Source organism: Suncus etruscus, chromosome 17, assembly GCF_024139225.1.
Source record: "Suncus etruscus isolate mSunEtr1 chromosome 17, mSunEtr1.pri.cur, whole genome shotgun sequence".
NCBI lineage: Eukaryota > Metazoa > Chordata > Mammalia > Eulipotyphla > Soricidae > Suncus > Suncus etruscus.
The window spans coordinates 65,112,373-65,135,727 of NC_064864.1; the positions used below are offsets into that span (position 1 = coordinate 65,112,373).

Below are 23,355 nucleotides of genomic sequence, written 5' to 3' on the forward strand. Positions count from 1 at the left end.
TTTTCAAAACCCATGTGGTTTTTTTTTTTTTTTTTTTTTTGGTTTTAGCATCACACCCGGCCAGCATTCAGGCGTTACTCCTGGATCTACACTCAGAAATTGCTCCTGGCAGGCTCAGGGGACCATATGGGATGCTGGGATTCAAACCACTTCCATCCTGGATCGACTGAATGCAAGGCAAATGCTCTGGCTCCACTTCCTTTTTTGTTTGTTTTTGGGTCACACCTGACAGTGCTCAGGGGTTCCTCCTGGCTCCAGGCTCAGAAATCGCCGCTGGCAGGCACAGGGGACCAAATGGGATGCCAGGATTCGAACCACCATGCTTCTGCGTGAAAGGCATATGCCTTACCTCCATGCTATCTCTGTGGCCAACACACCCTTTTTAAATTTAAAAAAAAAAACAAAACACTGATGACTAACACAGGTCAGGGTGGCTTTATGTAAAGCACAAGGCCCCTTGGTCATGTGAGGCACTAGGGTCCATCACACACAAAAAAATCATTTGTCACTTCATATACCTTCTTCTCTTGATTCTTCAGGCGTTCCTGAAGTTCCTTCTTTTCTTTCTCCAGTTGTTCAACCTGTTTTGCCATGATAAAATCGGGATCCAATTCCTCAAGATCCTGAAAATAAGGCAAATGCATTGTCAGTGATACGTACGTACATACATTACATACGTACGTACGTACGTACGTACATACATACATACATACATACATACATACATACATACATACATACATACATACAACATCTCTGGCCCCCAGAGATGTATAGTTTTAACAGCTATTTTAAAAGTCAACTTGGAACACTATTTTCTAAATTTAAATCCTAGTTTTTCTTATAAAAGTGAACAGTTGAGACAGTGAACAACTGTTTTACAGGGGTAGGAATGATACAGCAGCTAAGAATAGTACAGTGAAAAAAATAAAATAAAAAAAAATAGTACAGTGAGCCCTGAGCATCCAAAAACATACCCTCCAAAAAATCTTTTATAATAGGGGCCGGGCGGTGGCGCTAAAGGTAAGGTGCCTGCCTTGACTGCGCTAGCCTCGGACGGACCCCGGTTCGATCCCCCGGCGTCCCATATGGTCCCCCAAGCCAGGAGTGACTTCTGAGTGCATAGCCAGGAGTAACCCCTGAGCGTCACCGGGTGTGGCCCAAAAACAAACAAACAAAAAAATCTTTTATAATAGCACATTTTCTACTTGACTGTAGGTTACAATCTTAATATTCCTTAAACTGTAACAGTGTAATAGATAAGAACTACAAAGAATTTGAGGGCAAAAGCAATTAAGACAGCATGTCTAGTATATGGCCCGCCTGGACTCAATCCCAATACCCATGATGGTTACCTTAAACACCACCAGGAATGATCTCTGAGGGAAGAGCAAGAGAACTAAAAATCTCTGAGCAACACTGCCCCACCCAGGAAACAAAAAAGGAAAATTCTTAACTCTAGTAACTGTGACAAGCAAGCTAAACTAGAATCGGGGATGGGGGACGCCCAGGACTAATACCCCTCAAAAAAGCTAAAGGATGTTGTAATAAGCACTTCCAATAGACTACACAAACAGAGCTGATGCACATTCTACCTACTTCAATGTCAATATCCTTGAACGCTTTGGCCCCCAGCTCCGTTTTCTTGATCTGTTCTAAACGCTCGCGGACTGTTTTCTTCTTAATTTGTTCATGCTCCTGTAAGATGCGCTCTTTCTCTCGCTCTTTTGCCTCCTGCCGCAGTCTCTCTTCCTCAGCCTTCCGAACTTTCTGCAGCTCAGCTTCCCTCTGCTCCAGTTCCTCTTTCTCACGCTGAATATTCAGACTCTCAAGGCGTTCCTTCCTCTCCTCAATAGTTTGTCTTCGAGCCAGGATACGCTGATGCTCTTTCCGTGAATTTTTAAGGTATGCATTCACAGCCAATTGGTGCTGTTCTTCTTTCTCTTGCTTCAAAGATAAATGCATATTTTTTACAAAGTGTGATAGCAGTAAGGTATTAAAATATCACTAAGTAGTTCTGGTGCAGTACCTTCTTAGTGTTTCTGTTTAATAATAAAGAACTTTTTTAAATTACTAGCTCCCTTTGGGCAGAGATATTACAGTGGGTAAGGTACTTGCCTTGCACACAACTGACCAAGATTCAATACCCTATACCCCACATGGTCCCCCCTAAGCAGTCATTATCCCTGAGCACAAAGCCAGGAGTGAGTCCTGAGCATGGCTCGGTGTGGCCTCCAAAAAATTAAAAATTAAAAAAAAAAAATTAAAAGGGCCCGGAGAGATAGCACAGTGGCGTTTGCTTTGCACGCAGCCAATCCAGGACCAAAGGTGGTTGGTTCGAATCCCGGTGTCCCATATGGTCCCCCCGTGCCTGCCAGGAGTTATTTCTGAACAGACAGCCAGGAGTAACCGCTGAGCAACACCAGGTGTGCCCCCCCCCCAAAAAAAAAATGGGCCAGAGAGATAACATGGAGGTAGGGTGTTTGCCTTTCATACATAAGGTCATTGGTTCGAATCCTGGCATCCCATATGGTCCTCAGAGCCTGCCAGGAGCGATTTCTGAGTATAGAGCCAGGAGTAACCCCTGAGCGATGCCGGGTGTGACCCAAACCGCCCCCCCCAAATCTAGAAAATTATTAAATCATAATGATGGTGCTCCTGAAAGTCTTCACTGGCTAGGTCTCTTCTATCTGTAACAAATCTACTTTCCAGTGTGTGTTACCCAAGAAGCCACACTGTCACACTAACACTAACAACCGGAAACAAGAAGTTAAAACAGGAGTGAATAACACAGGGGTAGGGCACTGGCCCTGCATACAACAACAACCAAAAAAAAAAAAGATTCAATCCCAGGAACTACAAGATGATGCCTGTTTTGCATGCAGGCTACCCAGGATTTCTGATGTTGCTGTTTGGTTTTCGCTTTTGGGTCATACCTGATGGCACTCTGGTTACTTCTGGCAGGCTCAGGGAACTATGTGGGATGCCAGGATTAGAACCAGGGTCCATCCTGTGTCGGTTGCGTGCAAGGCAAACACCTTACTCGCTGTGCTATCGCTCTGGCCCCAGCCTAGCCAGGTTTGATCTGATACTGATACCCCAAATGATTCCCCCAAAACCCACCAGGAATGATCACTGAACACAACCAGGTGAGAATCTGGGGGACAGAGGAGTGAGTACAGTGGGTAAGGCACTTGCCTTGCACACAGCCTTTCCCCAGAATCCTATATGATCCCAACTTCTGTCAGGAGTGATCCCTGAGTACAGCACAGGAACTAAGCCCTGAGCACTGGGTGTGACCCAAAACAAACAAAATCTGTCTTTCCTCTGACCCCTCCATATATGCATACCAGTATATGAGCAGGCTTAATGACTTCAAGTGCTTTGGCAAGAACTGAGGACATGGCAGTGAGCTGGTTCCGTATCTGCTCTGAAGGCATACTCTGTAAATGTGGGCCAATCGGGGCATCCTCACGAGTAGCATAATTCAAATCCGATCCAAAACTAAGGGTCCGAGAAGTGTGATCAATCCGAACCTTGGAGAATGAAATAAAAATGAACATGGAGCCATTCTACCAACACTTCTAAATGAGAGTAGGGGTATTCAGGAGCCATAATCTTGCACCTCAGTACCAAAAAAGAGGCCCAATGGTGTGCTCATTTCACTGAAGACTTTGCCTCCCCCTTACACACATACCTGTAAGTCACAATGCCTGGCCGCATCTACTATGGCCCGTTCCAGTTGGAAAGCATCAACAAAAGGAACCAGAGAAGTCAAACGAGAAAACTCAATGCTCTGATAAATTTGTGCCACCTGCATAAAAGACACAAGGTCAGTCATAATGGGATTTATTCGGTACTTCTGATGAGATAATAGTATAATGTCAACCATAAGAAATAAAAATAGGCCCATTTGAGGACAGAGGATCTCACACACACACGCATGGACAACCATTTTTCATGGGACGGGGGGGAGAGATGGTTCAGAACATGTACAATATGGAGCTGGAAGTCTAATCCAAAGCTACCAACCCCCATTCCTATGGTTTCAACTAGTGACAGAGAATTACCTATGTTCCTCAAATATACAATCTTTTAAACCCTAGACTCTTTAACAAGAAATAGTAAATGACCAACCAGGTGCTGGTAACATTCTGATTTGTAATTCGCCCAGGCAATCTGACAGAACTGTCTGAAGGAGACTGGCAGTATCACTATGGAGTCATACTGCTAATTAGCCTTCTACTATTATATAGCACATGAGAAATAACACTGCTCACATGAACAGAAGAAAGCAGGTCAATGAAATGTGCACACTCAAGTTAACAGGTTTAAGAAAAGCCCTTCTAAGACCGGAGCAATAGCAGTGAACAGGGCATTTGCGTTGCACACAGCCAAACCGGGTTCAATCCCTGACATCTGTTGGGCCCCCAAGCCTGCCTGGAGTGACTTCTGAGCACAGACCCAGGACTAAAATACTTGAATAATGTGACCCTCCCCCCCCCACCCAAAAAAAACCCTTCTGGTAATGTTCATAAGATTGAGTCTCTCTGGACCGGAGAGAGACGGAGGTAAAGCATGCAGAAGGTCAGTGGTTTGAATCCCGACATCCCATATGGTTCCCTGAGCCTGCCAGGAGGGATTTCTGAGCATAGAGCCAGGAGTAGCCCCTGCTGGGTGTGACCCAAAAACCAAACATTAAAAAAAAAAAAAAGGAAAAAAGATTGAGCATTCATTATTAGTAAAGAGACCCATGAACATAATGCCCTGAGAAGCAACAGAAATGTAATAAAGCTTGAATATCCAAGTCTGTGGAATTCCCTTCTTGTGCTATACCAAAAATCATGGACAAATGCAATGATAAATGCAGAAAGGATGCTCACTGCTGCATAATTTTCTAAGAACAGAAAACCTTCAGTGGGTCGGAGCCATAGCACAGCGGTAAGGCATTAGCCTTGCACGCTGTTGACATAGGACTAACCTGGGTTCAATCCCCAGCATCCTGTATGGTCCGGCAAGCCTGTCAAGAGCAACTTCTGAGCACAGAGCCAGGAGTAACCCAAGTGCTGCCGGGTGTAGCCCAAACACCAAATACATATTTAAATAAATTTCTAAAAAAAAAAAAAAAAAACCTACATATACTCATTTTAATAGTCCTGAAAGACAGTGGAAAACATACAAGTTGGGGCTGAGCAATAATACAGCAGTTGGACGTTTGCCTATACAGCCCACCTAGGATCAATTCCTGGCATCCTATATGATCCCCCAAGCCTACCAAGAGCAATTTCTGAGCACAAAATCAGGAGTAACTACTGAGCACCGCTGGGTGTGGCCAAAAAAAGATATATGGGTTATGGTCAAATGCACAAAATATAAATTAAAAAAAAAAAAAAAAAACGGGGAAAGTATCCTAAATAATACTGTTTTCAGTGCTGGAGAGATAGCATGGAGGTAAGGCATTTGCCTTGCATGCAGAAGGATGGTGGTTCGAATCCCGGCATCCCACATGGGCCTCTGAGTCTGCCAGGAGTGATTTCTGAGGTAGAGCCAGGAGTAATCCCTGAGCGCTGCCGGGTGTGACCCAAAATTAAAAAAAAAAAAAAATCCAAGGGCCGGGCGGTGGCGCTAAAGGTAAGGTGCCTGCCTTGCCTGCGCTAGCCTTGGACGGACCGCGGTTCGATCCCCCGGTGTCCCATATGGTCCCCCAAGCCAGGAGCAACTCCTGAGCGCATAGCCAGGAGTAACCCCTGAGCGTTACTGGGTGTGGCCCAAAAACCAAAAAAAAAAAAAAAATCCTGTTTTCAAATCAGGTACAAATATGAAGGTGAATATTCAAGAAGATAAAACAATCAAGTAATCAAGAGATAAATGTCAAGATTAGCTGTGATAGAGAACAGAGTAGGGCATTTGCCTGGCAAGCATACAACCTGGATATTTCAATCCCTGGCCACCTGAGCACTACAGGGTGTGGTCACCCTCCAAAAAGAATGGTAAAGGTAGTTGATTTTGATTACTATTATGCAAAACTCCACACTAGTGGCAGGATTGGTACTGTAACAATGTGTGCCTAGTCCTGTTATGAATAACTATAAAGCACAGTACCTTAATAAATAGTAAAAAAAAATGTAAGAAATGAGACAAAAAGAGATCCAGCTCTTAATAGAAAGCATGCATCGTGGGCTAAGGGACAATTCCAAACTAGAACCCCAGGTCAACAGCCAGCATTACATGGTTCCCTGAGCACCAACAAGGGATGTTCAAAACCAAACACACACACAAAACGTTCATTTTTAATGTTTACCTGTTGCAGGAGTCGAAGTATGGTGTTATTCTGCAGTTGGGGAACATACTGTTGCAATTCTGGTTCTTTTTCAGGCTGCTCCCTAACCCAATTTAGAACCTATAAAATCCATTAAGTTGAGAAAAATTACTTATGTGCAGATACTGAAATATCTGAAAAGCTCTCCAGATTTCTAATTACAAAGACATCAAACATGCCAAGAAGTATAAATGTACTGAAGCAACTATTTGTCTGAAGATGACTGACAACAATGGCTAATAAACAAGTCATGCTGCTAATTTACCTCCAAAGGTTAATTTAGCACATCAGAAATATCTTTTTTCCCTGATGTAAAGAAAAAAAAGACAATGAAATGTGCACTAGTAAATAAAAATGCAACCAAAGCAACATTAATTCTGGTTACATGGTAATAAAATTCTAACCATGAACAAAGATTTACCTTTGTGACTCTCTCACAGAGTTTCAGAGGGTTAAACTCTACCTCCAGCCAATTGTACAGTTCTTTCACTTCCGGGACCACATATTGCAATACATTAAATCTGACCTACAAAGAGCAAAAAGAGGTGAATTGCTAAAAGAAATGTATTAAGTGAAATTCTAAACAGAATATAAATTAATATAAGATATAGTGTGGGATAGTACAGCAGATAAGGTGCTTACCTGTATACAGCTGACCCTGGCTCAATCACTAGAAACAAATATGATCCCCAAGTACTGCCAAGAGTAACCCCTTAATACAGTGCATGAAGGAACGAAACAATAGTACTAAGATAGAACATTTGCCTTGCATGTGTCTGAACCAGAACCTGGGTTCAATTCTTCGCATCCCATATGATCCCCTGAGCCTGCCAGATGCAATATGAGCGAAGAGCCTGGAGTAACAAAAGCACCACTGGGTATAACCCAAAAAACAACATCCCCCAAAAAAACCAACAAAAACTGGAAAACTGCAGGTTTTCTGAATTCAAATACCTTTAAATTTTACCCATTTAATATAGAGGACTTTAAGGGATTTCTTTAGTTATCTAATACTATACATCTATCTACAATGACAAGATCCACAGGAATTCAGAAAATTAAAACTAAGTCAACAGAATACAAAAAGAATAAAAAACGTGGACAACTATTGGGTTATACCTTATTTTACCTAAAACAAAGAAGTTCATCCCTGGTTTCTTTGATTCTGTTTATTACAACTTGGTTTCACCCAAAGATTGTCTTACTTGTAAATCTGAGTGGGTTTACTCCCCCTACCCCAGGGGTGATCTCGGTTCAAATGGGCTTGGAGATACAGAGTGTGGGGTGATTTTACAGACAACAGCTTACTGAGTAAAATATCAGTCTTTACAAGTTAACTATTAGGTAAAAATTATTGTAACACTGATTATAATAAGCCCACAATAGAAAAATATAATTATAAACTAAGATACATTTAATATATATAAAGGTTGGGGGCCAGAGAGATAACAGTAGGGCGTTTGCTTGGCACACAGCCAATCCAGGACAGACGGTGGTTGGATTCCCGACATCCCATATGGATGGTCCCCTGAGCCAGCCAGGGGTGATTTCTGAGTGCAGAGCCAGGACCTCCAGGTGTGACCACTGGGAGTGCCAACGGGTGTGACCAAAAAAAAAAGTAGGGGAGACATACATAAACACACAGGTTAATAAAAGTTACCCCAAAACCTCACAGGGACCATAGTGTAGCAGGTAGGGCGCTTGCCTTGCATGATGGGGTTTAATCCCCGGCATCCCATGATTTCCTGGCATTGCCAGGAATATTTCCTGAGAGCAGAGCCAGGAGTAACCCCTGAGCATCACCAGGTGTGGCCCAAAAAACAAAACAAAACAAAAAAAGTATGTGAAACTTTTATCGGCAAACAATAGATTATATTTCAAATGTTTCACATTATGTTAAAAAACATACAACCCGAAGGGGCCAGAGAGATAGCACATCAGTGGGGTGTTTGCCTTGCAAATACTGTCCCAGGACAAATGGTGGTCCGAATCCCAGCATCTACCCCAATACCTGCCAGGATTTCTGTTGTTTTTGTGTTGGTTTGGTTTTTGGTTTTGGGGTCACACTCGGCAGCGCTCAGGGGTTACTCCTGATTCTTCACTCAGTAATCGCTCCTGGCAGGTTTAGGGAACCATATGGGATGCCAGGATTCGAAACACTGTTCTACTGCATGCAAAGCAAACGCCCTACCTCCATGCTCTCTCTCTGGCCTCAAGGAGAGATTTCTGAGCAGAGCCAAAAGCCAAAAACAAACAAACATAATAACTAGTATAAGACCTCTTCCTAAATACAATTCCATTGTGGGTTTTGGGGTTGGTTTTCTGGCTTTTTTTTTTTTTTGGGGGGGGTCCACATCCAACAGCACTAAGGGTTACTCCTGGCTCTGCACTCAGAAATCGCTCCTGGCAGGCACGGAGGACCATATGGGATGCCAGGATTCAAACCACCATCCATCCTGGATCAGCTGCAAGGCAAACGCACTACCACTGTGCTCTCTCCAGTCCACAGTTCCATTGTTTTACTATCCCTAATCAGAATGTAGTTCCACAAAATTCTAGTTTGCAAAGCTAAATTTTTGTGAGCAATGGTAGAATGAAAACATGGAGACAGAAACCCAGGAGCAATTCTGCCCAAAGGTGTGGACTCAGGAACATTACAGCTGCCCAGCAAGGTGAGGCCGTGTATGGCTGGAATTTACCAAGGACTGGGCCTTATTTATAACCCCTATACTATATCCCTGGCTCTGCTAGTAATGTCTTTTATCTCCAATATCACCAGCTCTCAAACATAAACAATTCACCTAAACACTGCTGATTCAAACCTGGTTCTCAAACTTATGCATAAATCAAACTCCCTCAGCAATGCATCAGGATTCTCAGTGCTTTGTACAACCTGACCAAACATTCATGTCTAAAGCTATCCTGAAATTACAGAGATAGTCCAATAGCTGAACCCAGCCTTTCTACAGGCTTTGACCCCTGGACTGTATGGTTGCCCTGAGCACTGCCAAAGCAATCCTTGAGCAAAGATCCAAGAGTAGCTCTTGAGCACTGCCAGCTATGCCTCCCCATAATAAACACCTGAAAAATATAAAGTTCAAACCTATACCAACCATATCATTAATAAGACCAATTCGTGTTGGTGGAGCCTGAAGACCCAGGAGCGTTGCAAGGCGACGCTGCTTTTCAACTATGATGCCATCCATATCCAGGAGTCGGGCGATGTCGGTCCGCTCAGGAGTGATAGGGATGGAAAGAGTAGCCAAGAGGACTCTCGTAGACATTCTGAAGGAGACAAAGATGTGCTGTTTTAAGACTGGCATATCAGAATCAACTGTCCATAAACAGCATCATCACAGCCCAGACTGAAACCATGACATTGCCAAAACACTGACAAAGCAAGACAATTTCACCCTTCCACTTATAGTCAATGTGCTCAAGCTATGGAATCAATGGCAGAGTAAGCACTTTAGTACATTATAATCAAAAAGGCTATTGTAACAATAAAATAGTAATAAATACACAGCTAAGAAATCTAATGCTTATTGTTCCACTCCTCTCTAAGATGAGTACAGAAAATAGGTACTGGACTGAAGCAAAAGTACATATGTAGTTTGCCTGGCAGCTACCAAGTCAGATTCCATACCTGGCACCACAGAGGGTCCCCCAGTCCCCATCAGGAACAATCCATGAGTGCAGAGACAGGTTCAAGCCCCATGGATTCTCCCTCAGCCAAAAAAAGAAAAAAGAAAGCCCAAAAAAGGTGCCTTAAGAAAAGGTTTTCCTCACGCCTAGCAAAGGTTCATAAGTGACAATCAAGAGAATGAGCAGCTAAGAAAATGCTTCACATGTGGAAGGCCCAGATTCAATCCCCAAGCACCATATGATTCAACAGCCATGCCAGGTGTAGGCCGAGTACTGCCTAGTATAATGTCCCCCACCCACTTTTTAAAGGGGGAGAAAGGGGTATTAAAGGAAAGAGTCCTCAAAGACTCAAAGAAAATAACTTAGAATTTAGTAGCAGGGACCAGAGAGATGGGTAAAAGGTATGGAACAAATGATGGAGACCCAAATTCCAATACCCAGCACTTTATGTACCAAGAAACAAGTGGAGACTTGCAAGAAGTATGATGAGGTGTGGCCTCAAAACAAGTGTCACTGAGTTGACCTCATCTATTTCTGTAGACTTAAGACAACCTAGTGTACATACTTCTACTAAAGGCAATAAAAGAAAAAAATGGTACCTAAATCTCATTACAGAAAGAAGAAAAGAATGCTTACATCTACTGAAATATGGGCCCGGAGAGATAGCACAGTGGCGTTTGCCTTTCAAGCAGCCGATCCAGGACCAAAGGTGGTTGGTTAGAAACCCGGTGTCCCATATGGTCCCCCGTGCCTGCCAGGAGCTATTTCTGAGCAGACAGCCAGGAGTAACCCCTGAGCACCGCCGGGTGTGGCACAAAACAAAAACAAAACATCTTCTGAAATATTTTTAAGTGTGGAAGAGAGTACAGTGCGTAGGGCACCTGCCTTACATGCAGGCAGACCAGGATCCAATCCCAGGCATCCCATATGGTCCCCCGTGCCTGCTGGGAATGAATGATTCCTGAGTACAGAGCCAAGAGTATATAAACCCTGAGCACTGGCAGGTGTAGCCCCCAAAAAGAAATATTTTAATATTTTATGTCCTCTCCATGATTTCTTTTTAAAATAGTATATTTAAGCACCATGATTACAGTTTGTAGTTGGGTCTCAGTCATTAAGAACACCAGGGGCCAGAGAGATAGCATGGAGGTAAGGCGTTTACCTTTCATGCAGAAGATCATTGGTATAAATCCCGGCATCCCATATGATCCCGTAAGCATGCTGGGAGTGATTTCTGAGTGTAGAGCCAGGAGTAACCCCTGAGCACTGCCGGGTGTGACCCCAAAAGCAAAAAAAAAAGAAGAGAGAAAGAACACCTACCTTCACCAGTGCAACATTTCGACCACCAATGCCCCTCACCCCCTGCCTGTATTGAAACAGGCATTCTACTTCTCTAATTACCACTGTCATAATAGTTGTTAGTGTAGCTGTTTCTCTAACTCCACTCACCACTCTGTGGTAAGCTTCATATAGTGGGCCAGTCCTTAAAGCCCACCTCTATTGTCTCTGGGCATTATTACAATAATCTTTTTGTGTGTGTGTGATTTTTGGGTCACACCCGAAAGTGCTCAGGGGTTACTCCTGGCTCCAGGCTCAGAAATTGCTCCTCGCAGGCACGGGGGACCATATGGGATGCCGGGATTCGAACCAATGACCTTCTGCATGAAAAGCAAACGCCTTACCTCCATGCCTCCGGCCCCGTCTTTATTTTGCTTAAAACCCATAGATGAGACTATTTTGTGTCTCTCTCACTCTGAATTATTTCACTCAGAAGAACAGTTTAATAGTTTCCGTGTCTGTCCATGTATAGGAAAATGCTATTACTTCTTTTTCCTGACGGCTGCATAGTATTCCATTGTGTATATATACCACAGCCACTCATCTGTTGTCAGGCATCTGGTTTAATTCCAGATTCTGGATATAAGTAGCACTGCAATGAATATAGGTGTGCAGAAGGCATTTTTGTATTGTGCTTTTGTTTTCCTAGAAAATATCCCTATGACTGGTATAGCTAGACCATATGGGAGCTCAATTTCCAGGTTTATGAGGAATCTCCGTATTGTTTCCATAAAGGCTGGACTAAACAGCAATCCCAACAGTGAATGAGTTTCTTTTTCCCCACATCCCCGCCAGCACTGATTGTTCCTACTCTTTGTAATTTGTGCCAGTCTCTATGGCATGAATGGTACCAAATTTTTGATTTCTATCTCCCTGATTAGTGATGTGGAACATTTTTTTCATGTGCCTTTTGGCCATTTGTATTTTTTCTTTGAAGAAATGTCTGTTCATCTCTTCTCCCCATTTTTTGATGGGGTTAGATTTGTTTTCTTGGGGCCAGGAAGGTGGCGGTGCTAGAGGTAAGGTGTCTGCCTTGCAAGCTGTAGCGTTCAATCCCCCAGCATCCCATATGGTCCCCCCCCCCCCAAGCCAGGGCGATTTCTGAACGCACAGCCAGGAGTAAATCCCTGAGCGTCAAAAACCAAAAATAAATAAATAAAAAAGGAAGAAAACAGTTTCATCCGGGTCTGCCACATGCAAGGCAATGCCATACCACTGTTATCACTCCAGCCCCAAAGTAAAGAAAATTTTTTTACAAAATATTTTTAGAGGCTGGAGAGATAGCAGAGCGGTGGGGCATTTGCCTTGCACGTAGCTGATCCAGGACAGACCTTGGTTCGATCCCCAGTGTCCCATATGATCCCCAAGCCAGGAAAAATTTCTGAGCACATAGCCAGGAGTAACCGAGCATCACAGGGTGTGGGCCAAAAAGGGGGGAGAAAAAAAAAAAACCCAACAATAAAACCAGGGACTGAAACAATAGCACAGTGTAAGGCATTTTGCCTTGATCGCAAAGACCATGCTGCAGACCCAGAACAGACCCAGAACAGACCCAGTCAATCCCCAGCATACCATATGGTCTCCCGAGCCTGCCAGGAGTGCTTTCTGAGTGCAGCTGCCAGGTGTGGCCCAAACACCAAAGACCCCCTCCCCTCAAAAAAACAAAACACATTATAATCAGGTCCACAGTCCAGTAAGGGGTTGGGTGCTATTTGCCTTGCATATGGTCCCCTAAGAGCAAGGTTAGTCTTGTCTCTCCTTTCTTCACACTATCAAGTGCAAGTCGAGAGCCCTTCGCAAGAATATATTACCAGTATCATTTAGTAGAAAATAACATTTCCTACCTTCAACTCTCCTACATTCTTACCTCTGCATCTCTTCTTGTGTAAGATTTTTTCTCATTTCCCTAGACAAATGGTACAGACGATGAAGGGTAGAGGCATGGAAAAGAGCGTTTCCCGATTTCCAAAACACAGTTGAAACTTTATTATAGTAATTTGCCATCAACTGAGGCTTAGGTGGCTTTTTAGACAAGGAGAACAGCCCATGTATATCTTCCACAGCTTTGAATGCTTCCTGAAATCAACATTATTAATTATAAGCAATGAATTGAGCAAAAATCAAATTCTTTTATATTCTTTTATATCTTTTATATCTTTTATATCCTAAAAAGAAAAGGGGGCTGAAGGGCAGTACAGTTCAGAGCCCGCCAGGAATAATCCATGCACACAGAGCTAGGAGTAAGTCCTGAACATTGCCCAGTGTGGCCCAAAACCCAAAACAAACTTGGCTTGACTAAGGATACAACTAAAGATGTGGCTTGGCTTGAATAGATGTTGCCTTGCACATGAGGCCCTGGGTTGAATTTGGTCCCCAGTGGTAGAAAATAGTTTCTTTACTCATCTTTTTATTGGGTGGGAGAAATAGCACAATAGTAGGCCGTTTAACGCCTTGTATGCAGCTGACCTAGGATGGGCCAAGGTTCGATCCCTGGCATCCATTTGGTTGGTCCCCAAGCCTGCCAGGACTGATTTCTGAACACAGAGCCATGTAATCCCTGAGCAGCACTGGATGTGGTCCAAAAACAAAAACCTTTTTTTTCCTATAAGTAAAGCCTGATCTGCTTGTGACTTTTTTCCCTTTGATTCTTCAATATTTGAATTTCAAGTCTCTTGACAGAAAAGTGTAAGGAGCAAGATACTAAACACACGTCCACTTACCGGTATTTTTTTAAGTTTTTGGGCCACACCCGATGGTTCTCATGGGTTACTCCTGGCTATCTGCTCAGAAATAGCTCCTGGCAGGCATGGGGGACCATAAGGGACGCAGCGATTCGAACCAACCACTTTAGGTTCTGGATCGGCTGCTTGCAAGGCAAACACCGCTGTGCTATCTCTCCGGCCCCTCGCTTACCAGTATTTTTAAAACTTTCGGTGTTAATTCCAAATGGCAGTATCAAGTATTAAGTCACATGTGGACATGACTTCACAGAATTAGGAAAAAAAGCCAAGCCTTTTTTAAAATCCTCAAATGCCTCTAGGCTCTCTCCAATGCCACATATCACCTCTCATGCATGTTTTACCTGGGGCAATGAATGATAAGCATCCCAAACAAGAACCCACTGCAGCTTTCTCCAACTAGCTGAGGTCAAGAGAATTTGTGCAGGGCCGGGCGGTGGCGCTGGAGGTAAGGTGTCTGCCTTGCCTGCGCTAGCCTAGGACGGACCGCGGTTCGATCCCCCGGCGTCCCATATGGTCCCCCAAGAAGCCAGGAGCAACTTCTGAGTGCATAGCCAGGAGTAACCCCTGAGCGTCACAGGGTGTGGCCCAAAAACCAAAAAAAAAAAAAAAAAAAGAGAGAGAGAGAGAATTTGTGCTTTTTTCCCCCCATTTTTAAACTTTTTTTTTTTGGTTTTTGGTTTTTGGGTCACACTCAGCAGTGCTCAGGGGACCATACGGGATGCCAGGATTTGAACCACCAACCTTCTGCATGCGAGGCAAACATCTTACACCTCCATGCTATCTCTCGAGCCCCATTTCTAAACTTTCATTCCAAGACTTTTCCAAAAACAAAAAAAAAAAATCTGTAAAATTGAGCCTGGAGAGCCAGAGATAAGGTGTTTGCATAGCACACAGGTGACCTGCATGCAGCCAACACCCCATATGACCTCCCCAGCACCACCAGGAGTGATTCCTAAGTGCAAAACTAAGAGTATCCCCTGAACATCTCTAGGTATGGTCCAAAAAGAGCAAAAAACAAACTAGAAAAGTAAAATAGAAATGATGTATAAAAGAAAAAAAAAAATGTGGCGGCCATGGATATGTCCCAGAAATCGAATAATAAAATGTAGCTATGGGGTAGGATGTGACTCAGTGGTAAAAAAGCATTCCTGAGTAAGTCCTGGGTTCAATCCCCCAACACCACACTTATTTTAAAATTTTATTTTTCAAAAAAAAGAAACAAGAAAGTATTTATTGCTGCTGTATCAAGAGTAAAAAGATGGGCCAGAGAGATAGCACAGTGGGAGAACTTTTGCCTTACAGGCAGCCAATCCAGGACTGCCGCATACCTTATGGTCCCCCGAGCCTGCCAGCAGTAATTTCTGAGCACAGAGCCAGGAGTTAACCCCTGACTGCCATCAGGTGTGACCCAAAAACAAAACCAAAAGGGTAAAAAGACAAAAGCTTCCCATGATACTACTGCTGGGGGGGGGGGGGGGGGGAACAAGGGAAAAAAACCTCAAATATTCAATTGAAGGGGGAAGAGTCAATGATCACAAAGGTAAACCAGGAGCTGACCACGTACCTGCCACAACTCCATGCTGATAGCACTGTCCAACTGAACGAGCCTGGTTTCCAAATGCATGGACTGGCTCTCTGGATTGTTGAGGTTGATCGCAGTGCTTTGGTTATGGTGGCGTTGAATTTGTGACAAGTGCATTCTGAGATTGTCGCACAGTTTACGGAATTCAGCCTTTCGGGTATACTGAAGGCAGAATTTGAAAGCTGGAAGCAATTTATAAAATACATTACATACTTTCTACCACCTACCGCAATATTTGAACAGATACTATTCCATATATGTTAAGTTAAGCTATTTTTTAAGACTATTTATTAATTGAACACCAAGCAGGGCTCAGGGATTACTCTCCAACATCCAATACAGTAGCCAAGCAATGGCAGGAGTGATTTTTGAATACAAAATTAGGAGTAACCAGGGGCTGGAGCAGTGGCACAGGCGGTAAGGTGTCTGCCTTGCGCACACTAGCCTAGGACTGACCTCACTCGGTTCAATCCCCCAGCATTCCATATGGTCCCCCAAGCCAGGAGTGATTTCTAAGCACACAGCAGGAGTAATCCCTCAGCGTCACCCAATGTGGCCCAAAAAAAAAAAAAAAAAGAGTAGCCCCTCAACGTGACTGGTTGTGGCCCAATTTTTAAAAAAATAAAGTGGGGCTAGAGAGACAGTACAGTATGTAGGGCATCTACCTTTCACACAGCTCATTGGGGTCCCTGGGGTTAGATTCCATTTGGTCCTATGAATACTACTAGTAGTAATTCCTGAATGCAGAGCCAGGAATAACCTCTAGCCTCTCCAGGTGTACTCCTCCAACCAAAAAAGTCTTTTAGATAAAAAATGGAATACACTTGATAGCAAACTGCTCTATTAAAACAAGTGTTTAGGGGCCAGAAGAGTAAATAGAAGTAAGGTGCTTGGTCTTCCAAGTGGTCAACCCAGTGTGATCCCTACCACTGCAAAGGGTACCACAAACAATGCTGAGTCACTCCTGAGCAGAACCAGGAGTAATTCTTGCACACCTTCAGATGTGGTCCAAACCCAACATATCCTCAAATGCTTAAGTCAAGATTCAATTTGGTTCAATATCAAATTGCCTAAGAGTAAAAACTATTAGAAATGCTGTTAAATGTACTAATTGCAAAACATCAAGTCAACCCTTTTCTTTGGGGGGGAGGGTTGGGGGTGGGTGTTTTGGATCACACCTGGACACTCATCAGTGCTCAGGGGTTACAATCTTGTTAATGCTCAGGGAACTATCTGAGACACCGGGGATAGAACCACAGTCAGTCAGTCACCTGCACGACAAATGCCCTCCCCTTCTGTGCTATCACTCGACCCCTTAAGTCAATTCTTCAAACCAGTTATTTTACCTTGCTGGGCTATGTCATGGTAAAGACGCTCTACTCTTGAATTGTTTCTGAGAAGGTCCAAGCACTGCCTATAGGATTCCCACAGGAACTTAACCCAGGGAGTTAAAAGTAATCTATCAGTACGATCCTGAGTGTCTTCACCACTCACGGCACTTAAAAGAACACTGCAAAACAAAAAACAAAATGTGTTTTAAGTCTTGGACATGCTTTCCTAATTCATATATTTAAAAAAAACAAAAAAAAAGACAATCTTAAAACTGCAAGTTTTAACCTCAATTTCTCAGAGTGTGAGCACTTAATGTTAGTTTTCATTCCCAAACTTTATACTTACATTCCAATCTATAAGTTGTAATTTCCCACTTTTATAAATTTTAATATATTTTGATTATACATTTAACATTTCAAAGATAAGCCATTCCAGATCAGATGTTTATAAGTATTTGATTCAAACTAAGACAATGGTACTTTGAAAGAAAGTCCTTTCCTAGCATCCAAACTCACATACCTCTCAGGAGTCTGAATATTATCAAGATCTTCTATGTCTAAGACCATCTGCTGGGATTCTTCTTTAGCCGCTTCAGTTTTTTCCTCTGCCAACTTCAGATATGCCCTAACAACATCCTCTAGAGATTTGATGTTTACCTAAACCCCCCAATAACAAAACAAAAACTTAAAACTTTTTCCAAAAAGCCATAAAGTAGCTTAAAAGCAAATTTTATTAACTGCTTAATAAAGATCTATTAGCAAAAGCACCCATTCAAAACGTAAACTTTGGCCCTGCTCATACCTGTTGGCAGATGTTCTTGTACTGGTATAAACCTTCCTTAGCCAGGTGGCTCTTGCGAAGATCCACACATAGCTCCAAGTATTTCAACATTATTGGCTCATGTATCTTCTGCCATGTTCTGTGTTTCTTACTTTTCATAACATCATAAAGAACATCCAAAGCAGGTTGCTTTTTGCCAACCTCAAGAAATTCTGGAAAAGAATTGAAACCAGTTAATTATGAATAACAATCAAAAGTCCAAATCTTCCCTTTTTTAATTGCTTGTTTTATAATTTATGGACTTAAGCATTTCTAGGTCGCATTTATTTTTAACTTCTAAGGCCATACCAAAATTACCTAAGGAAAAATAATAAGGGGCCGGGAAGGTGGCGCTAGAGGTAAGCAAGCGCTAGCGTAGGAAGGACCGCACGCCCCGGTGTCCCATATGGTCCCCCCAAGCCAGAGGCGATTTCTGAGCGCATAGCCAGGAGTAACCCCTGAGTGTCAAACGGGTGTGGCCCAAAAACCAAAATAATAATAATAATAAAATGTCAAAATGAGACTGAAGTTGTAATACTGAAGCAATGAGAACAGGTATCTCATCTTCCCCTCACAAACAGTAAGTTCAATCCGACTTGAACAGTTGGGCCAAAGAAAATTCATGCTTCATCACCCCAAAATCCCATCTCCTTTGCTCCTTGAAATAGACCTGCACTGGCCTGTCAAGGGTCTCTAGCTGGACACCTTCTTCAGAAATCCAGGTACCTTAATCTTTCACTACTACCCCACCGACAATGCCTTAAAGTCAGGCAGTGTGAAATTGAAACTGGTTCTTCATTATTACCACATTGTCTTTTAGCTTCCAGAGATTAATATAGCTTAGAATTGGCATGCAATATCTAAGAAAATAGTTCGCTGAAAATTTCATTGGAATCAAAGTAGCTAAAATTTCGGAAAAACTTTTTTTTTTTTCCGGAGAAACTTAACATTCAGCGTTTTAATCCTGGAGCATGAATTTTGGATCTCTATCCAAACATAAGAATTACAGGGGCCTGGCGGTGGCGCTGGAGGTAAGGTGCCTGCCTTGCCTGCGCTAGCCTAGGACGGACTGCGGTTAGATCCCCCGGCATCCCATATGGTCCCCCAAGCCAGGAGCGACTTCTGAGCACATAGCCAGGAGTAACCCCTGAGCGTCACCGGGTGTGGCCCAAAAACCAAAAAAAAAAAAAAAAAAAAAAAAAAAGAATTACAAAACTGGGGCGGGCAGTGGCGCTAAACATAAGGTGCCTGCCTTGCTGCACTAGCCTAGGACAGACCGAGGTTCGATCCCCCGGTGTCCCATATGGTCCCCCAAGCCAGGAGCAACTTCTGAGCACATAGCCAGGAGTAACCCCTGAGTGTTACAGGGTGTGACCCAAAAAACAAAAAAACAAAAACCAAAAAAAAAAAAATTACAAAACCAAAAAAAAAAAAAAAAACTTACTAGGGCCGGGTAGGTGGCGCTGGAGGTAAGGTGTCTGCCTTGCAAGCGCTAGCCAAGGAAGGACCGTGGTTCGATACCCCGGCGTCCCATATGGTCCCCCCAAGCCAGGGGCGATTTCTGAGCACATAGCCAGGAGTAACCCCTGAGCGTCAAACGGGTGTGGCCCAAAAACCAAAAAAAAAAAAAAAAAAAGAATTACAGCTGGGGCCGGAGAGATAGCATGGAGGTAAGCGTTTGCCTCTCATGCAGAAAGTCATCGGTTCGAATCCCGGCATCTCATATGGTCCCTGGTGCCTGCCAGGAGCAATTTCTGAGCATGGAGCCAGGAGTAACCCCTGAGCACTGCCGGGTGTGGCCCAAAAACCACCAAAAAAAAAAAAAAAAAGAATTGCAGTGCTAGAGGTAAGGTGCCTGCCTTGCCTGCCTTGCCTGTGCTAGCCTTGGATGGACCGCGGTTGGCCACATGGAAGGCAAATGCCCTACCTGTAGTGCTACTGCCCTGGCATGAAAACTATACCATTTCTTAATTTACTACCAATAAAACCTGACAGTATTTTAAAACTAGTTTATCTTCTATGGTATATACCCGCGATGGTGAACCTGTGGCATGCGAGAAGGTCCACAATTAAGATATGCGGTGCATGTCGCATAGTTTTTAGGTACTAAAATCTTATTAAGGTTTAATTGATATGCTGGCACTTTTGAGAAAATTCTTTGGTTTTGTGCAGCAGTTTGGGCACTCAGACTCAAAAAGGTTAGCCATCACTGGTATATACACACAACAGAATACTATGAAGCTGCAATGAATGAAGAAATCATGCAATCTGCTTCAACCTGGCTAGAACTAAAGTTTTTTGTTTGTTTCTTTTTAGGTCAAGCCCAGTAGTGCTCAGAGGTTCTTCCTGGCTCTGTGCTCAAAAATCACCCCTGGCAGTTTCAGAGGATCATATGGGATGCTGGAAATCAAACCTAGGCCCATCATGTGCAAGGCAAATGTCCCACCACTATACTATCATTCCAGCCCCTGGAACTGAAGATACTATTTTAAGTGAAGTGAGCCAGAAAAAGACAAACTCAGAATGATTTATGCACTTGTATGAAGAAATATAGTGTAGTAAATAGGGGTGTCTAGATCACCCTTGACCCAAGAGTCTAGGGAAGACAAAGATAGAGAAATCAGAGAGAATGGAAGATGATGAGAAAGGGCAGTAATCAGGGATCTCTATTATACTGAAGAGACGGAAGGATAACATAGCTGGATATTCCATCACAGAGGCAACAACGCAAACATGAGGTCTAAGCTGGTGCCTGTCAAAGGGAAGAGGAAGACTGGAAAATGGGAAGTTGAAGTGCTAAGATTGCTGTTCATTTATTACATGCCTAAAACTATCAATAACTTCAAATACAGTGGCTTCTTTTTTTTTTTTTTTTTTTTTTTTTTGGTCTTTGGGCCACACCCAGCAGTGCTCAGGGGTTACTCCTGGCTGTCTGCTCAGAAATAGCTCCTGGCAGACACAGGGGACCATATGGGACACCGGGATTCGAACCAACCACCTTAGGTCCTGGATCGGCTGCTTGCAAGGCAAACGCCACTGTGCTATCTCTCCGGGCCCTACAGTGGCTTCTTAATTTTTATTTTAAGTTTTATAACAAAAAAATTTAACTAGTTTATCTTAGATTTTACATCCCCTATCAGATTTTTTTTTACCTTTTCGGAACAGATACTACATAAGGATAAAAGCACTAGTCTTTTTTTTTTTTTTTTTTGGTTTTTGTTGGGCCACACCCGGTGGTGCTCAGGGGTTTCTCCTGGTTGTCTGCTCAGAAATAGCTCCTGGCGGGCACAGGGGACCCTATGGGACACCGGGATTCGAACCAACCACCTTTGGTCCTGGATCGGCTGCTTGCAAGGCAAATGCCGCAGTGCTATCTATCTCTCCGGGCCCTAACGCACTAGTCTTAACAAGTGACTGACCTCAGTTCATTTGCCAACAGAAAATTCCAAATGCACTGCCCTGAGCAACACACTTGAACACAAAGCTACAAGTAGCTAATTCTAGAGCTCCCCAAACACCAAAAATTACTTTTGGAGGGACCACACCCAACTGCTGATCATCTTTTTTTTTTTTTTTTTTTTGGTTTTTGGGTCACACCTGGCAGAGCTCAGGTGTGTGGCTCTGCTCAGAAATAACTCCTGGCAGGCTCAGGGACCCATATGGATGCCGGAATTCGAACTACTGTCCTTCGGCATGCAAGGCAAATGCCTTACCTCCGTCCTATCTCTCCAGCCCCCCAGCACAAGATCTTGAGGTACTCAGATTTTTATTCTTAGTTCTAGCTTGACCCAGTTTGACCAAAATCGACCATTCTTTGATCTATTTACTCCAAGTCATATAGTTCTGTTCAACTTCAAGTACAGAAACTGGGGCCCAAGAGAAATCAAAGGTTCCACACTTTGGAAAGCCTCGTATCTCGACAAGACATGGTAGACCAGCAAGGAGCCAGTAGTAGTCCCAGAGCATAACAGGGTATGGATCAAAAAATAATTTTTTCAATAGCTGCCAAATGCCGTAACAAAAAGACTTCCTACCTAATATCTGAAAAATAGGAGGAGCGAGGAAACTATAAATATCTGTAAAATCTATAAAAACTATAAAAATTTCTAAGAAACACTATATCTTCCTTTTATTTTGTTTGGTTACTTTCCCCTTTTTTAGGGGGGCAGTTTTTTATTTTGGCACTCTGATCAAGACTTACTCCTGGGGTAAGAGAGATAGCATGGAGGTAAGGCGCTTGCCTTCCATGCAGAAGGACAGTGGTTCGATTCCCGGCATCCCATATGGTCCCCATGCCTGCCAGGGGCAATTTTCTGAGCATAAAGCCAGGAGTAACCCTTGAGCTGCTGGGTGTGACCCAAAAACAAAACAAAACAAAATAAAACAAAAAAAAAAGATTTACTCCTGGTTCTGTGCTCAGGGATCACTACTGTACACACTTAGATGAGGTGGCAGGAATTAAACATGGGCAGGCGACATGCATTACCACTCACTGTTCTATCTCTCCAGGTCCTCCATTTTATTTTAATTATTTTTCTCCTAGAAAGATTTTTTATGGGGCTGGAATGGTGGCACAAGCAGTAGGAAGTTTTATCCTCCAGCATCCCATATGGTCCCCGAAGTCAGGAGGGATTTCTGAGCCCATAGCCAGGAGTAAATCCTGAGCATCACTGTGTGTTGCCGAAAAACAGGAAAGAAGGAAGGGAGGGAGGGAAGGAGGGAAATATCTGGGGCCGAGTGGTGGCGCAGCAGTAGGGCATTTGCCTTGTACTTGGATATTCGATCCCCCTGACATCCCATATAGTCTCCAAGCCAGGAGTAACTCCTGAGTGTCACCGGTGTGCACCCCCCAAAAGAAAAGGAAAAGAAAAATATCTATTGACGACCTCCCTAAAAGAAAACCAAATCTTCTATTTAAGGCAGGAGCTAGTTCAGCAAGTAAGGTGCTTTCCTAGTTCAGAGCACACTCAGGATCAGTCCTCAGCAGGGCATTCCCAAGCCCCCAGGAGTGATCCCTGAACAGAGCCCAGAATAAATGCTGAGCACTGCTGGATGTAAGCCCTACAACAAAAAAGGCACTTATTTTTACACATGTACCTAAAATGCAACTATTAATAACTTTGTAAATCATAGTTAAAGATAACTTTTAGGGGCCGGGCGGTGGCACAAGAGGTAAGGCGCCTGCCTTGCCTGCGCTAGCCTTGGACGGACCACAGTTCGATCCCCCGGCATCCCATATGGTCCCCCAAGCCAGGAGCAACTTCTGAGCGCATAGCCAGGAGTAACCCCTGAGCGTTACCAGGTGTGGCCCAAAAACCAAAAAAAAAAAAAAAAAAAAAAAGATAACTTTTAGGGGCTGGCCCAGTGGCGCTAGAGGTAAGGTGTCTGCCTTGCCAGCGCTAGCCTAGGACGGACCGCAGTTCAATCCCCCGGCATCCAATATGGTCCCCCAAGCCAGGAGAGACTTCTGAGCGCATAGACAGGAGTATCCCCTGACCGTCACCGGGTGTGGCCCAAAAACCAACAGCAACATATAACACTATCTTCCTTGTAATCGTATGCTCAGCACACAAGAGGCA

General features: G+C 43.5%; 1 protein-coding gene and 2 non-coding genes across 3 annotated transcripts in view; all 3 read right to left on the reverse strand.

The window, feature by feature from the left end:
* The window catches only part of EIF3A (eukaryotic translation initiation factor 3 subunit A), a 46,602-nt gene that overhangs the window by 17,916 nt on the left and 5,331 nt on the right, over positions 1-23,355 (reverse strand). The window contains exons 2-13 of the mRNA XM_049764535.1: positions 17,759-17,949; positions 17,477-17,613; positions 16,972-17,135; positions 15,608-15,807; positions 13,170-13,378; positions 9,433-9,604; positions 6,741-6,845; positions 6,302-6,400; positions 3,698-3,814; positions 3,351-3,536; positions 1,600-1,947; positions 519-623 (exon numbers count right to left, since the gene is read on the reverse strand). Of these exons, the coding sequence (XP_049620492.1) occupies positions 519-623; positions 1,600-1,947; positions 3,351-3,536; positions 3,698-3,814; positions 6,302-6,400; positions 6,741-6,845; positions 9,433-9,604; positions 13,170-13,378; positions 15,608-15,807; positions 16,972-17,135; positions 17,477-17,613; positions 17,759-17,949 (2,033 nt within the window). The remainder of the gene's footprint in view (positions 1-518; positions 624-1,599; positions 1,948-3,350; positions 3,537-3,697; positions 3,815-6,301; positions 6,401-6,740; positions 6,846-9,432; positions 9,605-13,169; positions 13,379-15,607; positions 15,808-16,971; positions 17,136-17,476; positions 17,614-17,758; positions 17,950-23,355) is intronic.
* LOC125995541 (small nucleolar RNA SNORA19) lies at positions 4,187-4,315 on the reverse strand. Its single transcript, XR_007491044.1, has one exon. It is a non-coding gene; the product is annotated as a small nucleolar RNA SNORA19 (small nucleolar RNA).
* LOC125995548 (small nucleolar RNA SNORA19) lies at positions 6,527-6,661 on the reverse strand. The gene has a single exon (XR_007491050.1). It is a non-coding gene; the product is annotated as a small nucleolar RNA SNORA19 (small nucleolar RNA).